The 18,267-nt window shown below is 39.4% G+C and overlaps 1 protein-coding gene across 5 annotated transcripts in view; it reads right to left on the bottom strand.

The window, feature by feature from the left end:
* RUNX1T1 (runt-related transcription factor 1; translocated to, 1 (cyclin D-related)) overlaps positions 1-18,267 on the bottom strand; it is a 114,374-nt gene that overhangs the window by 20,359 nt on the left and 75,748 nt on the right. For all 5 annotated transcript variants that reach the window (XM_010561993.1, XM_010561995.1, XM_010561994.1 and 2 more), the window contains 4 exons: positions 15,754-15,935; positions 7,368-7,618; positions 6,015-6,100; positions 5,175-5,376 (listed from right to left, as the gene is read on the bottom strand). In XM_010561993.1, the coding sequence (XP_010560295.1) occupies positions 5,175-5,376; positions 6,015-6,100; positions 7,368-7,618; positions 15,754-15,935 (721 nt within the window). The remainder of the gene's footprint in view (positions 1-5,174; positions 5,377-6,014; positions 6,101-7,367; positions 7,619-15,753; positions 15,936-18,267) is intronic.

Here is an 18,267-nt window from a genome sequence, read left to right as displayed (position 1 = left end):
ATGAAGTAAAAATACAATAGATTTTGAAATAAAAAATGTTTGGGGAATTTTCTGTTTTCTGATTTTAATGTGAATAAACTTTTCAGCAAGAAAGTTGTTGGACTAGGACATAAGAATACACATGAGGAAAAGACACAAAAATTGGTCTCGGTTTCAGCCCTCACATTGTACTGAACAGCAGGGAACAACATAATGTATTATTTTGTAAAATATATAGAAAAAGTACTATTTTTAGTCTATCCTGGATATATTTTTTTAATAAGAAAGAAAACATTCACCAAAAAAAATCCTCTTGTCACAATATGGTGCTGGGCTCCATATGGGCCCTGGTGTATTTATTTCAAGAACGCATTCAGCCATAAGAATCATTGACAGTTAATTGATCAACCAGGTTTCTGCAGTTTAATGAGTACAAATATCTTGTAGACTGATTATTTTTGGTAGTCTTAAAGAGAATAGGTCCTGAAAGTACTGAAAGAGAGAGACGTGGAGAGTTGTAAGAGCAGAAATAAATATGGGTCTGGGAAGTGAAAATGAGACAAAAAGCTAGGACCAAATAAAGGATATGAACTCTCACATGATAATAAGGACCAAACGCAAGAAAACAGAATAGAAAGACTTAAAAGGAAAAGATGTGTTCAAAACTTTCAAAAAGCCTAATCCATATTTGGAAAGAGAGAACAGAAGATGGGTTGACAATACAAAAGAATGGAGTATCACTGGACAATGACATCCAAGCCTATAACAACAAAATATTAAGAAACGCAGATGAACAGCTGATCTCTTGAGGATCTTTTAGAATTTTTTGTATTTATGAAAATACTGGCAGTGACAACAATATCCTATACGCCATAGTGAACATTAGGGCTCAAAAATAATAAAAGCTGCATATAACCAGCCCTGAATTATGGATTATTTCATATATGAAATATATATGCTTTTGTATGTATTTATATGCTTTTCATATGTCATATACAAGTTTTGCTTCATTCTACCCTATAATAAATGTAACACCATTGGTGGGACACAGACAACAAACAGAAAACTTCTCAGAGCAACAAATATCACATACATTCACTGCCTTGTTTGTAAAAGTCAAGCTCAAAAGTGTGCCACTCCAATTAATGAAATACATAGATTCAAATCTGAAGAAGTGTAATACTGAATGAGACTACCTTGCTAACCTTGTTGGGGGGGGCATGAGTTTCAAGTATTTTTATGTATATCTTTGCCCTTCTTTGCCCTCTAATACATTTTTGTGGCTATTACAGCACTCCTTGAACACATGTGATATTGCATTAAAAATATAGTTGTCTTCTCATTTAAAAAGAATAAGAAAAGGAAAACTGCACAGGTAGTATATTACCAAATCATCCTCAGCCAAGACCAAGTCAGAACCGAGTACTGAGAATACAAATGTGCAATGTTTCTGCAGCTGTAGCCCTTTCTAACAGCATGCAATTCAGTACACCACAATCCAGCCCAAACCTCCCGTGCAACGAGTGGATTAAGAGCAATACTTAATATCATCAGTGACCAGTATTAACAGGGGCTTTACTTTCTAGAATTACAAGTTATAGATGTTACTGTGGTATTCACAGCATTCCTGTTAGCTCATGTTGAGAATATCGTGCATATCACAGCAATGCTGATTATCTGCAAATGGCAAAGGAAAGATTTTATAATCACAGCATGAATAGACATGTATTGGCAGGAATGCCCTGGCTGGCACTGAAAGGACGAGGGTGAACAACCTTTGATAAAACATAAACTAGCTCTGTGGGGGTTAACATTTAAAAATGTATTAAGAAATGGCTAGCCTATGTGTTTTTGACAAACTCATACACTTCTGAGAATCCTGGCTTCCTGGGGCAAATCCTGCAGGTACTGGCACACTTCAGTTGGAGATTTCAAACTCTATTTTGTAAGATTTCCATTCAGATAAATTCAACAGACACAAAATATCAACATCGCTGCAGACCTGATGTGTGCCTACACCACTTATCTAGAGCCACAGCTGCACTCAATAAGGTTATAGATCTTGTTTATAACCCACGATGCTGAAGAACCCTCATCTTTAATTTATCTGACTGTGTGTATTTCAGTATACAATGTCTGATATGTGTAATTATTCATTATTAGGATGAAAGTTGCAGTCCTGCTGCAGTACGTAGTACTGAAATTCTTCAGCAGAAATGGAGGAGTCTGATGATGTATTATTCACTTCATAGACCATCACAGTTCATCAAGTGAATATATATAAAGCCTGAGTCATTTCTAGACTTTCATAAACATGTATTATTCAGACTGAAAAGAATGGACCCATCTTACCTTCAACACACTCTCAGAGAATAATAAGAGCTTGTAACATGTTGTAGCTGGCTAATGCGTGTATTGGATTACACTGCATTAAAATGAATGATCAAGTATTTAATTTGATTTCTTAATTAAAAATATCAACAGAAAAATATTGATCAGATACTGCAAACTGTCAAGCGCAACGTGATTTACAGGGATGTCAAATTAAAAGAAGCACAAAAATCTTTGGCAGAAAAAGAGGTCTACTGGTTCAAAATGACAACCAGAATTTTCTTCCGTTTCTTTTGGACACAAACTATTGATGCTAAATCTCAGCTCAGAGTTTTTCAGTGAGAGCTATCTATGAAGACCATGGCATAATGTTTATAGTAAGAACTTACCATCTCAGTGATAATATTTTAATCATAAAGAAAAAGAAACAAAGGCATAAACAATGTAGCCATATAGCCTCCTTTTTTTTCCTCTTGCTAGTGGAGATGACAAGATGGATATAAAGGGTGGATTACCTCGTTTAATAAAAAAAAAAAAAAGGACAAAGGGGAATCACTGACATTTAGAATCCCTGCAGCAAAAAACCAATATTTACATGTTGTGGCACTTTAATTAAAATATTGGAGGATTTTTTTCAGCCCCTTCCTCCTCACTTCAAACCTAAAATAAAAAGCCCTAAACAAAAAAGCTTCTCAAAGCTCACAGACACTGCTTCAATTTTTATTATACCTCTGAATGTTAGGAGTTTTCATTTTGTTAACTAGATTACTACAAGATTTGAGGAAACATAAGGATTACCTTTCTATAGACTCTGAAGTAAATATTTTCTGCCTTAATGAGACATAAAAGCACTTCTTATCAATATTTAAGATTGACGTGGATGCTACATCACTGAAGTGATCCAAGTTTCATGTCCATGAGTCTCGGAAGTAGTTTTTAAAGACAAATAACCAAAATGGACGTGTTAAAATTGAAATGGACTCACTCCAACCAGTTCAGTTCTACCCATAGTACTGCAGAGGTGACTGGTGTGTCCAATGTCAAAGCCTATGCCATATAATGTCTAAGTGTCTTTTTAAGCAAGCAGACTTTGCCGTTCCCAAGAATTCACCTTGACAAATACACAAACAAAATGATAATATAGGGATCTAATTGTATGTTTGATCTTCATTTTATCTTCTGTTGCTCTTGTTGTGACTATTTTTCATGGATTGTACTATTATCTAGAAAGTTTTGATGAATGTCAAGTTCCAGTTTCTTTGGGGAACTTACAAAAACTCAGTTTCCTTTTGGTTTTTTTTACCTACTAACTATACTTACAAGCACCATGGCCTGGCTCTTTTTGCATCTTAGCTTTACTAGAGAAGGGTGCCACTGCCTTTGATCTAGGGGCTTCCTCACAAGTGTTCTTCCCGAAGCTGCAGATGTGATCAACGTTTCAGATGCCATGTTTATAAGTCTTTCTTTACATTACACTTAACACTATTTGTACAAGCCATTACCTGAATGCTTCTTTCTGAGAAGGGCTCCTCTAAGGACTAGACTTATTAGTGAAGTTGGGAACAGCATTTCCATAACCCTTCCTTTCACCGACTGAAGCTAATCTATAGAGCTATTGGCCCAGATCATTTGACACACACACAAAAAAGGTTGTTTGTTATCAAGAGGCACTAAATACTACAGTGGTAAGTCTAGACATCTACCAAGAAGAAGATGGAGAAGGCATTAGATATGTTTTTCTGTTTTTCTATTTGCAATTAATTAAGTTTTAGATTTAATAAGTTATTCTTACGGGCAAAAGGAAAACACAACTTTAAATAAAATATAGTTGCAAAGTAACACACACATGCAGTTCTACTAGTGACCACAGTTTATGATGACTGAGTAGATGGCATTTGATCTAGACAATTTATTTTTTTAAATATAAATATTAGACAAGCAATCATAGTTTGCTGTTCTCTTCAAAAGAGTAGAGAACAATAAAAAGGCATCACCAAGATCTGCTTCTTTACCACATCTGCCATAAAAGTGAGGGGATGGGGTAGAAGCAGGCCAACATACTAATAAATTACAGAAAGCCCACAAAATAAAAGCTTGGCTTTATATAGCAGAGTCTTCTTGGAGTAGTTGTGCGAGGTATCATGCGACTGTGACTGTGACGGTCTGCAGGAGGTGGAAGTCCAACTGCTTGGTCTGCTCCTTGTAAGTGGGCTTTGCAGCTTGAGCTGCGCTCTGAGTGGCTCCGTGTAACTACCCAGCAAGCAGTACCCAAACTAGCGCACACACACCTGTGTGAGCTGCAGCAGTGGACGCGGACCTAGGAGGATCATGTGTGCATGGCTGTGGGCATCCCAGATGTTGCTTCTTTCTTATACGGAAACCAAGTACAGCTAAGTAGTGGCCCTATCTTTGTATCTCCCTTCATTTCCTTAGAAAGACAATTTCCAAGTTAAGTCATTGGATTTGAGAAGGTGAAAGCCCTTGTTTTCACAGTGCTAACAATCCAGAAGCACCTACAGATTTCCTTAATCAAGCAGGCAAGGGAGGGAGACGCAAGGGACGGAGAGTCAGTGCATATCTCACTGCTCTGCCATCCCTACATGACAGTCTATCCGCCCGTCCCACCACTCTCAGACGTTGCTGAATGGAAAGCAAATCACCAAGCATCACCCAAAACCCCAAACTATTCCACATGTAAACATGACTATTAGGGCATAAGAGTTATAGTTAATTCAGTAGTCAGAAGAGAGGAATATTTCATCGCTATCATGGAAGAAGAATCAGAAGAGCAAATACAAACTTCATCTAGCATTTGGCTGAGCTGAAAGAGGACTGGTAAACAATTTTTAATGAGGATACTGTACCTAATGTAACTGGATCTGGATTCACTGGACTCTGCTGTCTGGAATGACTACTGCTGCTGTTACCGCCTTTTTTTAAATCTTCTGCATCACTGTACCGCCGTATCCAGTAATTAAGCTCCTCACGGTCTGCTTCTTGACATCGCCGTAGTACAGTGAGAGATCGCCTAGTTTTTTCCACCATGTCCATTATACAGTTTAACAGCTATTCACAGTGGTGGATGGAGAAGAGAAACAAAAAAGAGCATTTTATTCATAAACTGACAGAAAAAAAGAAAAGAAAGCATTAATGTGCTGAGTGCCTGGGTTTTAATAATGAAGGAGTCTCTCCCTGTATTTTCAAATACAGCTGAAAAATTCTAGTCTTCTTTTAAGAATGACAATCCCTTCCTGTTTAACTGGTGATCCTAAACTGTACAGTTACAGATTTCTGGGGGATACAGCGAAGACAAGGAGGAAAAGACTGAACAGTGTAGTCCCACCACTAGTATCACATGGCACCACAGAGACCAGGAGATCTGGTCCAGAGCTGATGCCTACAAATGTTGTAAGAGCTAATAAATTCAAAGAACAAATCCAATGTGTCCCAGATCCAGAGTTTATAGAATCAAGTCCATTCCTCTTTTGGCAGCCTGTAATAATTAGGATACTGCAAGAGGCACTTAACAGCAAAGCCTGGTATGAGCTACCTAACAGGGAATGTTAAGCCCTCTGATTTAATCACCAACGCTTTCTAAACTTGTCCTGGGATTCAGATTTGTTTTAAAAGAAAAATTTGAAATTCCTATCTTAGAAGGGCTCCTTTCAGACAATTATATACGTAAGAGTACATTTAGCCCTTACATGGTCAAGGTGTTTCCACTCTTCTGCCCATTCTCTGTCTGTTAGCCTGTGATCAATCATTTCTTCTTGACGTGTGCCATGCAACCCTGCCAAAAAGGAGCAAATCATCTTTACAATGTTGGGAATCCTCTGGTGGTGGGGAAGGGGAGAAAAAAGAGCCTATCAGACAAATATATCATCATACATTACCTGGTCTAGTATCAGGAATGCCACCACAAAATTAAAGGCTGCTTAAAAACTTTGCTCTAAGTTCTCTTTAGCACTTTTCCCCACACAAGATGCTACTGTTTTACTCAATTTAATGTCTTCAATTCTGCAAGTTCTGTAGATTGCAAGATGATCTCTCAAAAATGGACATAACCCTTTCTGACTATATACAATTATATAACATATAATACAATGTATATTTTTTCGTTTGCACTACTTGAAGAAGTCAGCAAGACAATTATTTGGTAACTCAGTGTATCGAATACTAGCTGTACTTCAGAGAGTTGAAAAAATATTAGTATAAACTCAATGTTATTTCACTAAATGCAGTAATTACTACGATGTCAACAGAGCATCATTAAGGGTTCATCCCTTCACAGATGTTTAAACAACATGTGGTTAAAATGTAGCACATATATCAGAGCAGCTGACAACATGATACAACCAAGCCAGTATTTATTATCAACACTCAAGAGGAACTGACACTTGCTCTGTTTAGCCTCCTCTATACAGATGCTGAATATTTGTAAATGTTCCTCTTTTATTGAAGATTTGTTTAAAACAAGGTAGAATAGTAAATGCAGATGTGAAGCAAGCCAGGCAAATCCAAGAGCATCAGACACCCCATTAAACCAAAATGTGGTGTGCGAGGTGTGGCTGGTGCTTCTGCTGTTTGCACCCTCTGCAGACATCCCCATGCTGCACCGCACCCTTGGGATGTCACACACGAAAACGCTTCTCCAAAGACTAATAGCTTTCCTCTAGTCTAAGCTGAAATTAAGCTATATGGATGTTGTTATCCTCACAAATGTGGCATTAGAAGAAAAATAAAAGGCTCTACCTATCCTTGCCCGCCAGACACCTGAGTGTCCATGTCATCTACGCAGCTGTGAAAGCACGGGTTCCTCCTCCTTCTGACTCTCTTGCTTTAGAGTGTAGTAAAGACACAATTCAATCCACTTTTACAAATATGAATCTGAAATAAGGCCATTAGAAGCAGCTAGATGGACAAACAGTTATAAAGGCTACATCTGAATGGCAGGTATATTTAAGCAGAACCCCCCCCCCGTTCACAATACAGAATACAATTACAAGGAAAAGAGAAACCTAAAAAAAAAAACAATGCAGAAAATCAACATGCCTTACCCATAGGTCTGTTTCTGTCCCTGAGGTCCCTGTGATTGGGGTGTCTGTATGAGTCCCTGTAGTGGTGGGCAATGGCCATATCATCCAAACGATAATGCTGAGGTGGAGGTGGGGTGGGATGAGGCAGACCATTGGGCTGATAAGATAAGCCATTATTTGGACTGTACCGCTGGCCTGGGCTAATAGTGCAGGGCCGCTTGCTTGGATGCTCTGAGTGCAAAGGCTCTCTGTCAAAGCCATTTTCTTTGGTTCTGAAAAACAAAGCAAAGGAACTTTAACTCACTTAGTGAGCAGAGCTGCTTAGGAACACGCACCCCCACCTACATGTGCAGCTTCAGGAACTAAAGCTTGTTCTTTCACTTTGCTCCAAGTGTCTGGTGTTGCAGAACATTTCATAACACTGCTGATTCAAGATATACAAAGGACACATTCACCTTGTCTAACTGTCCCTGTAACTTGAGAAATACTAGCAGGGTGAGCCTTCTGATGGAGCAGCTTAAAAGAGTTGGGCTGGAGAACGAGCAGCCTTTGCCGAAATCACCGGCTGATGGGATGGATACAGGTGTAATTGCAGAGCTGAAACAATTAACGGATACATGAAGCTAGAGACTGATAAATTCCTACTTTCAGTAGTATTATAGCATACAGTGATTAGGGGAAATTTGCAGTTAAAGAGATGTGGTTTCTTCAAGAGGATAGCATACAGTCTTAAGGCAGTGCGTGTCAGTGTGCTGAAGCTTGGCTATATATATGTCAGGACGAGCTCACATCAAGATCAGTGTCATACTGAGACTTCGGACAAGACTGATGCTAGATGATGAGAAATGCTTCCTTCAAACATTTTTGTACCATCTGGGCTATTTCAGTCGAAGGTCCTGTGACTGTCATTAATTTTACAGGAAGATGTGGTTAGACTCAAGTCCTCAATAATGTTCAAGATTTCCCACTCCATTACTCTTGGGCAGGGGTTTTATGCTCAGGCAACTTTGAAGAGGTATCAGGGAGAAGGGCAGGTTTTTACCTTACAGACACTCATTAATTCAATTCATAATCAGCTGTTTCCAAAGAAGTCTCTACTTTGCACCTCTTCCTGAGAACCCGGAACTCACACTGAACTCATTTTCCATTAAAATAAAAAAGAAACGTCAGAGTTACTTCAACAGGTTCACAACTCCTTTTAGGGAAGCTTTGTTTCACTGGGGGGGGAAGGTGTTACCACTGGAATAAACAAAACCCACAAAATATTAGCTTTGAACAGAAAGGTTACTGTTGAGATTGCATCCCTCCCTCCAAAACCCTTTGTTAAACAGCTGATATATTCCAGCCTTTTTTAAAGAGAACTTTCTCCTCCGTGATTTACGGGTGGTGTAATGTATCTTCCTAGTAATAACACAATTTTTTTTCACTTTGACAGGAAGGTAAATTTGATCTAACTTTCTTGTTTGCCTGCTGTTAAAACCAACTGCCCTTCCACAAACCCTGCCCCACAAACCAACCAACCTTGAGGGACTGTCTGTGGAGAAACACTCAACGTATTAATTGTTGCCCCTCAATAGGTTCTCCTTTAATGTCAATGAGAGGAAGGATGAAACCAAATCTTTGCCAATATCCACTGGGAGAGAGGATCAAAGTAAGATCTTGCAATTACCAGCAGGAAATTAAACTATGGGTTGTACTGTTTACAGGAGTAAAGAGATTTTCCAGAGACCTCACCACAATCACTAATGCCAGAGAAGCTGCAGGTATATATATTTTATTATACCTTAACTTGGCAAAGAGGGGAGAATCTTTCACCAATACAGCAGGACAGCTGTTCTGATTTTGGGCAGACATACTTTGTTAAAGCGGAGTACGTACCTTGTTCCAAAACAAACGCAGAATGGCTGTGAAAACTCCTAATCAGGAAAACCTGAGGGCCATCATATATTTTTAATGACTTTTGGCATTATGGTACTGCTTGCAATAACTCCCAATGGGTAGTGATGCTTTTGACAGCTCTCCAAGACAAGCTTTGTATTTAGTTGCTGGTGTGTATTTTCTTTGCACATATGTACTCAAACTCAGTGTCCAGGTCTTTCAATTGTAAAAATACTATGCAAGCAAAAAATTGACTTTTCCTGCATGTACAAGCCAAGCTATTCATTTGCCAAAGTTCTTTAATATTAAAGCTAGAAGGATCTCTAACTAAGATGGGGGGGAAATGAGAAATTGTAAATAATTAAATAAACACATTTGACTTTTTTTGATCATTAAGTGCAGGAAAAGCAAACCAGAAAACTGTGACAAGTAGGAATCCAGTTTTCCTCTTCTGCACACTAATTAGACATTAAAAGCATATATTTTCATACAAATGTACATATTTGTGCCTTACTGTACAGGTACTTCTGTGGTTTTTTAGGAATGCTTTGTACTTAATTACCTGAACTGGAATGCACTGCATTAGCTTAGACAACACACCAGCATATCCATTTTCTTCTAGAACCCTGAGTTTAACTAACATATAAATTAAAATTACCATTGAAAATACATTTACTGAAATTAAATTCCTATTTTTGCTATTATGCTGGGTAACAGCTGTCAGGTCTTTTCTGGGTGTTAAAACCTTAATTCTACAATTTGTTGTTTTATTTTCCGCACTGACCGAATAAACAACCTAGCAGAATGCCAGCATGAGACTGTACATAAACTGATTTTGTGTTTCTGACCATATAAAATATATAAAGGTAACAACTTCCACAAAGTCTCATCAGAACAGGAATCGCTGGCAAATTTACTATATCTGAATGTACTGAATGCAGTGATAAAAGACAAAGTACTGCAGAGTGACATAATTCAGATGCCCCGAACCAAACCTGCTATTCTGCTTCTGATCTCAGTCCTACTCATTCTTCTAGGTCTCACCCCCTTGGGACAGCAGCATTTCCCCAGGTGCCTGAGGAGGCACTCCTGCTTCACAGTAATTGGCAGACCCATATAAGAACTAGCTCCAAATCCAAAACTGCCACAATTTTCATCTGATTTCATTTGATGTTCATCTGATCCATCTGATTTTCCAAAGCAACAACAAGCTGTAGAGAGGAAATAACACTGAATGCATAGGAAGCCTAACTGACACGTTTTCTTGGTTTTTTCTTTTTCTTGCTCCTGTTGGTCACATTTTTCTTGACACGCCCATAAATCGACACTGTCGTTTGGAAAACTGGCAATATGATAAAGATGGAGTCCTTCAGCTATAAACATGCAAGGGGTCATTTTACTTGGAGCCATGATTTACTCAGATTAAAGACAGCAGAATAGATACTAGTCATTAGTCTGTACTCATTTAACAGACTTTATGTTGTTTGTAAGTTATCATTTCAGTTTTAAATTATTGCAGTTTATGGATCATTTCCTGGGTAGGAAATCTGACCATGCAAAACTGCCTTGGCTGGAAAATTGAGTTTCACCTGATCAAGAGTATTACAACAGTTTCAAAGAACACTGAAGTCAGCTTGGAAGAAGGAAGCAAAGCTGCTGTTCATCTGCTATTTGTGCAAGATGCTTTGATTTAAACTGGACTTCCATCAATAAATTCTTGATGACGAAACAAGTGATAATGCTCTGCTGGAATAAAATACTTATTTTGTTTATAATACTGTGTTACAGAAAAGATGAATATTACCTTGCTAACAGTTCATATTAAGAAAATTCTTTTAAAATGCCTCATAATTACACATGGCTTAGAAGGAACATAGCTGTAAGACCTGTGAGCATCCTTCACCTTACTGGGATGTGGAGGAGCTTCTTCAAATAATAATATTTACCTAACAGAATTATCAAAGTCGGTCTCTGTGCACAGGTACCTTTGACATGAATTCCTTGTCAGGGGTGCCAAGGATATAGCAGCACAGCAGCACGTTCTAAAGTCACAAAACAATCATGGCCACTTTTGTTTTCTTCTCAAAATTAGAGCTATTCTTACAGATTTTTTTGCTATTCTGTATCTACTTTGTAGGCAGTTGTCATAAATGTAGAGTCAATATATGACACACTCATGTGCCATAAAGCACTTCCCAGCAAGCTCAAAGGATGACTGATTACCAAAAAGTCCTTTGTGGTTAACGTATTTAAAATCATGTTATTTATAACTAAGCATTCATTCACCAAAATAAAAACTCATATTGGTCCAGATTCCTTTGCTTTACTACAGTAGAACATAAACTCCAAAAGTTGTAAACAAAATATAGTGAACACTTTGTTCATGACATGTCATGAACAAATTACCAAAATGTGTTGTCTCCTCAGGTGTCAGTTTTTCTCTCTTGCAGTGACTGATGGTTCCCAGTGTTATTACAGAAACAGATTGATCTTTTTAATGAGCTAGTTTAATAGACTCCAAAATCTCACCGTGGCTGCTCATCCGTGTCAGACCATATGCACCAAGAAAACATTCAGTAAAACACGAAGCTCTGCTGTCAGATTGCTCTATAAAACCTCACATACAGTAGACTTGGATATGCAGATAAATAACCAGAATTGGAAAATGCATATGCAAAAAAGGTTCTGAAATTGTAAGCAGAAAAAATTACTGTATGTGGATTTTCTTTAACAAAAAATCACGAGGTGAATGTGGTTATGTGCAACACACATGTTCCACTTCCTTTGCCTAATCCCTTACTGTATTTTACCTCTATTGGAATGAAGGGTATGCAGTTACTCATGCCCAAAAGAAAAATGTAAATATGGAAGAATTTGTTCACATATATTTTTTATATATACGTGTATGTATCATACACACACACCCCTGTATATGAGACATATATATGATATATATATACACATATATATATATTTAAAACATACAAATTATATACAATGCCATGTATGTATCATATCCCTTGGGAAGTGAAAAGGATACCACAATTTACTTTAGTGAGAGACATATCTCTGAACAAAATTATTCCAACTGCATTTAGTTCCCCTGGAAAGATGTTGCCTTTTAGTCTTTTTTTTTCCCCCCATGTTCTGTCAACAGAGTCACAGCAAACCCTCCTCTTAAAGGATGCCTCATACCTTCTGCTGTATTTTTATTAGTATGTTTGAAAACTACTTAGATATCTAAAAAAAAGGTAGGTATATTTCCAGATGTTTCCTCCTGCTCCTCCATAAACAATTAAAATAATTAATAGCATAATGAGTATAAAGCCAGAAAAGTATTTGGTTTCAATACTCACTCAGTCTAGGCATGCCCTGACTCTGAGGACAGTTTTTCATGGTTGATTTACTTACGTTATCCAAATTAAAAGGTATGCAAACTCCCACTCAGTAAATTTAAGAATCTTTCCAACAGGATCTTGTTCTTTGTTTTAAATCTGTAGCTCAAATGTTCCTAAGTGCACGAGACAACTCCACTGAACTTGGTTCAGCCAAAACTACCGTATGTGTTTAATTTTTTTCTGCATAGCTTTAATCATAGTCGATGGAGAAGAAGGTGTGACTAATCAGTGACAGCATTGTTTGATACTGCAAAAAAGAACTTATTTTTTAAGCTCAAGGCACCATTCCAATGGGTGAGCTGGGCAGTCTCTTTCCAGGTCTTTCATGACAGCAAAGAATCTCAGGGTCAAAAAAGAAAGGATGGGTTTTTCGGAAATGCCACTTCCCAAGAACTAAGGAGCCCAATTTCAAGCAGCAGTCGACAGAGGCTGCCAGTTCATAGCTTTGGCACCTTGGAGCGTGCAGGCCAGTGGGACACCCCGCTTCACAGCCCCTCCCTGGACCCTGGGAATTCAAACGCAGGGTCTTACCCACAACGCTGGCAGTGACACTGTCTATCCCTCACCCCAAAAGCTGCATCACTACCTGGAGAGGAACTGAAGACTCCCCGAGCTGGACGGAGCCTAAGAGGGACTTCAGCTGTGAAGCCAAAGGCACTTGCTCATGAGCAGAGACTTCCGAGTTTCAAAAGCACCTATGTGTTTTAACTACAACAAAACTCTCAGAACAAAATCCATAAATCAGACTTAAACCTTTCTAGGTCTATGCCTCAGTTTTAATTAAAAGATGAAGGCTGACTTTAAAATCCAATATTCTTCTGATCTGCCAGTCTCCTTATGGGCTACTCCTACGTCCTTTTTGCTATAAGACTAATACAGGGTCTTTTCATTACTAAGTTCTTGTATCAGTCTTTACCTGCCTGCACCACCCATCCTCTCCCATGGAACCAGGAATGAAGGTACCATAGGTGAGACCATACTTATTACAAAATAACCGAAATTCAACACTGTCAAACTGGGTCTCAAAGAGTGGGAGTATTATTCCAGAATGCTAAGGAAGAAAAACAAAGGAAATATTTTATTGCCCATTTTTCCTTTGTGGCCTTATGGGAGAAGCAAGTAACACTGCTCTCTATTAAGAGAAAAGAAAGTGAGCTAGGGCTGTCAGGAAGGCACATCCCTCTTCTCCTCTGTATTCTCTGTCAAGCAAGATCTCACAGGCTTATGAGATAATTTAATGTGTGTCTACCTACTTGTAGAAAAACACCGTGTCTGCTACTGACACTGGACTACAGCATGCTGATATTTAAGTTATTCACAAGATGCACAAGATTTTAAGAGGCCTTTTTACTAGACGTTTTGGTACACTACTCTGCAAAGACTGAGAGGATATGCAGCAGAACTGCCCCAGGGAGCTAAATTTCAGCTTTGGAAATTTTATCTCTTTGCACAGAGGAAGAGACTACACGGAAAATGTTTGAAAATTAACCATCTTTCTTGGATGCAGTTAGCAGGTTTGTGTTAACACCGATGGGTGTTTCAGTTTGGTCTAGTTGTCAGGGAAAAATGGTGAAAACAGGGTACACAGAAAAGAGCTTCTCTGCTGGTATCTTTATTTTCTTGCTGGTCCATAGTGATTTCCCTGAAACACAATCTAAAGCAAGCTAATTTCAAATACTTTCACATTGTCGTCTATCTAATGGCTATGTTACTTTAATTTTTACTGCTCACTTCTGGCTATGAGAAGCTTAAAATTTTACTATGAGCTTTCAGACTTTGTTTTCTCTTTGGTTTTGTGCTATCTTGGCCTGTCCCTACACAAAAATGTCACCTGTACAAACTTGCAAGCCTTCTTGGCTTTGCAAATCTTCACCTTTTTCATTTAAAAGATAACTAGGACACTTGCCATGCTTTGGGCGTGCAGTTAGTGGCATTTGGCAGAGCAGCATTACAAAATTTTTCCACACTGTAAAATCCATGGCAAACAAAACTAGCAAAAAGCCAGCATGTGGGCCTCCCAAAGGTAAAATGTATATGCTAGCCAAATTTCTAACACTATCATGGGAAGACAGTTAAAAATAAATAACCACAGGAGTCATTGTCTTCTAACACTAGAAAAAGAACTTTATTCAAATAAGAAAAACTGTTCCATATCCCTAAAGCTACTGTACTTCACACACACACAGTCACTTGCCCTGTTTCTGCGTGGACTCTTTCTCAGCTCAGCAACAAAACCGATTTCAGTGAACATTTCTCCTGTTTGGAAGAAATATCCTTATGCACGTTGGCTATACGGATATGGAAACATGGCACAGCAGAAGGAGTCAAAGCCCTGATTGCACTCTGGAGCTTGCCTTGTATTTCCACATATTTACTGTTTAGTCCAACAAAACCTCAAATACAAAGGACTTGCATATGGAGCTGGAGTGATGTGCTGCTCATCACTTTATGCTGCACAGAGATACTATGCACCAAATAGCAGGGTACTGGCTGGCGAGTATTACTTCTATGTGGATATGACCACAGTGTATCCTCGCGTGATTTTGCTGCCTGAATCAGTGTGTGCACAGATTATATTTACATGCACAGAGATACCTCTGTACATGTATATGTAGCTATATATACATTTATGTATGTGTATGTACACATGCATAAGCAGGGCCTGTTGTGATAGGACAAGGGGCGATGGTTTTAAACTGAAAGAGGTTAGATTTAGACTACCAGATATAAGGAAGACATTTTTTTACGATGAGGGTGGTGAGACACTGGAACAGGATGCCCAGAGAGGTGGTAGATGCCCCATCCCTGGAAACATTCAAGGTCAGGCTGGATGGGGCTCTGAGCAACCTGATGTGGTTGAAGATGTCCCAGCTCATTGCAGGGGGGTTGGACTCGATGACCTTTAAAGGTCCCTTCCAACCCAAACTGTTCTATGATTCTACACACACATACACAAAGGTAACCTAGCCGTTGCCCGGCCGTAATGAAGGCAGGACCCGCACCCAGGGAACACCATCGCAGTTCCCCCAGGCCCCCCGCCACCCACCCGCTCCCCCCATCGCTAGTGGCGCTCGGCACATCCGACCGCGGGACACTTCTGAGCGGGGCGAGAACGGCGCGGCGGCGCTCACCTGTCTGGAGTTCGCCTCTTCCCGTTTTCGTTCACATCGAGAAGCAGCTCTGAGGAGTCAACAGGTGAGGTGGTGCTGGCATCCAGAAGCAGCTGTTCGTGCTGGGCGAGGTACTGGGCTGGGTTCTGCTTGGCTAGCCTTGCACAGTGCAGCAGCTCCCGCTGCAGCAGGGGCAGATTGGCCTGCAAGAGCGTTGCACACGTTAAGAGGGCGGCTTGCGGGCAGTTTCCAACTGAGATGAGGCAGACAAATCAGAAATCAAAGGGAAGCCTGCTCTGAGGTGAGCCTGTGGCAAGAATCCTCAGTTAGGTCTGCTGTGGTTAGCTGCCTGCAAGCAGGCAGCCTCCTTACGGGGTCAGGTCATGGCTGTGGTAAGCATGCATGGAAGGATGGGAGTTTACCGAAAATGCTGTGAGAAAGCCAGGTCTGAGTCCCACATCTTTAAAAAGGGGAAAAGCGCTGCCCTGGCCAACTCCATCCCCTTTCTTACTATCCAAAACCTGAGTTCCTATGGAGCAGCAGTTTTCAACAAGTGACAAACCTTCTTCAATACTTGTTTCCCATTCGGACTGCAGTTAGTACTTAGAAATCGTTGGAAACCATAGGATCTGTGGCTCTGTTAAGTTGCCACAGTCACCATCTTTCCAGGCCTCGGGGAGAACAGGACTGCCCTCAGCTTTCCCATTACACTTGCAGTTACACATTAAGATAAAGATTACAACAAAATCTCACATTCCAGAGCTTTAGTTAATCACCCAGAGGGCTACTGCCCTCCTCCTAGCCAGATGTAGCTTGAAGTATTTTTAACCTTCCTCTCAGGGTCCCACTGGGACTGGGGTCAGGGGCTGGAGAGTACCAGGACTCAGACACAGAGAATTGAAAATGCTCATTGATCCCTGGGTAGCACATTTTGCCCATCTACTGGTGTCATACTTAGTCATACTTCCTGCCAGATTTGGGACCAAGGTGGAACTGTATGTCCTTCCCCTCAGCAGAGATAGTTACACTGCCTGGGAGACATCTTCCTTTCTTTGCAGCACATGCATACATCGATGCTAAGACAGTCAAGTCATTTCTTACCTACTTATTTGTGCCATAAGGTGATATGCCCTGACCCCTCTTGTTCCATGCCTAGTGCACAATGACTTGTTGCCTGGGGATTTTCAAGCGTTGGATGAAATTTCATGACCTTTAGTAACTAGAGATAAGACAAAGAACTCCCTGTTGCTTTTGAAATAACTCCCGGGGCAGGGGGGTGGAAATAATCCTTTTTTTTTAAACAGGAAAATATTTCTTAAGTCAAAAAAGTTCTGAAACCATTGTGCACGGAACCAAGCACAAAAAGCAGATGTTCTACAAAGTTTTGAGCACAGGATCTTGGTAAATTACTTTGCTACCATTATAACAATGGCAAATGCTCCAGCACCTGTTGCTGCACCATAAGAGTAGATCCACTGTGCAAGAAAAAAATGCCAGAACAGAGTCAGAACATATGAACCTTTCAACAGCGAAAAAAAAAACAGCAATTGCTATCACTTATTCATCTCAGGATGGGAAGACAGCCAGTTGTGGAACATGAGGTCTTTTCAGACCTCCACAGAACACAAATATTTTGTGAAAGTACCAAAGAAATATCTTCTTTCAGTTATTCTCTCTCACATTTTTGTCCAGGGCTACCACATAACAGAGAGACATTTTAAATGCTTTTGTGAGCAGGGTTTTTTTACTTGTTTTAATTTCATTGTTATTTTTTAAAAGCTCACACAGAATCGAAGTCAAGACACCCAGCCACCTAAACTGCCTCATGTGGCAGAAAATGACTGGAGAAGTTTACATATATTGACAAATAACTATCTGGAGGAAATAATAGGATCAGACCTAGGATTTTAATAGTAGTGCATACTTGGAAGATGTATCATCACAACTTAGCACGCCTGTGAGGTAGAAATGTGAAGTCCCCATTTTGCAGTTGAGTAATCAAAGGAAAAACAACACATTTGGGTTCCTTATCCACTATCACAAACAAAAGAGACCTATTTCATACATGGTCACTCCTGGTTCCTAGAAACAACCAAATTTTGAATTGGCTAGAAAAACCTTAATTTTTTTTTACTTGTTTTCTGTTTCCTAAAGAAATGTTCATTCTTGCTCTTTAACCATAAACATGAAGATTTGCGGTTAAGGGTATCCTCTATTCTAAATGGATTGAACATGTTTTCTGTGCACAGAACAGACCCATACAACTTTTAACATATTTATTAAACATGGACCTGCTCAGTTTCTTCATTTTTTAGAAGTTATAGAAAACTGTGAATGACATGCCTCGTAATTTGGGCTTATAATGGCATCAAGCAACATTTGGACAAAGACTTAAACTCAAAGTGAAGAAAAGCAGTAGTTGAAAACACAAGTACTTTCAATCTGTGCAAGACTTTATTCTAAACAATCTTTATCAAACCATATAGTAAAAAATAATTGGTTTGTTGGAAAAGAAAGAATCGGGACCTCTCTATG

Source organism: Haliaeetus leucocephalus, unplaced genomic scaffold, assembly GCF_000737465.1.
Source record: "Haliaeetus leucocephalus isolate CR32 unplaced genomic scaffold, Haliaeetus_leucocephalus-4.0 Scaffold152, whole genome shotgun sequence".
NCBI classification, from domain to species: Eukaryota; Metazoa; Chordata; class Aves; order Accipitriformes; family Accipitridae; genus Haliaeetus; species Haliaeetus leucocephalus.
Note: the sequence above shows the minus strand (reverse complement) of the source record. Positions and strands in the feature narration are given on the sequence as shown.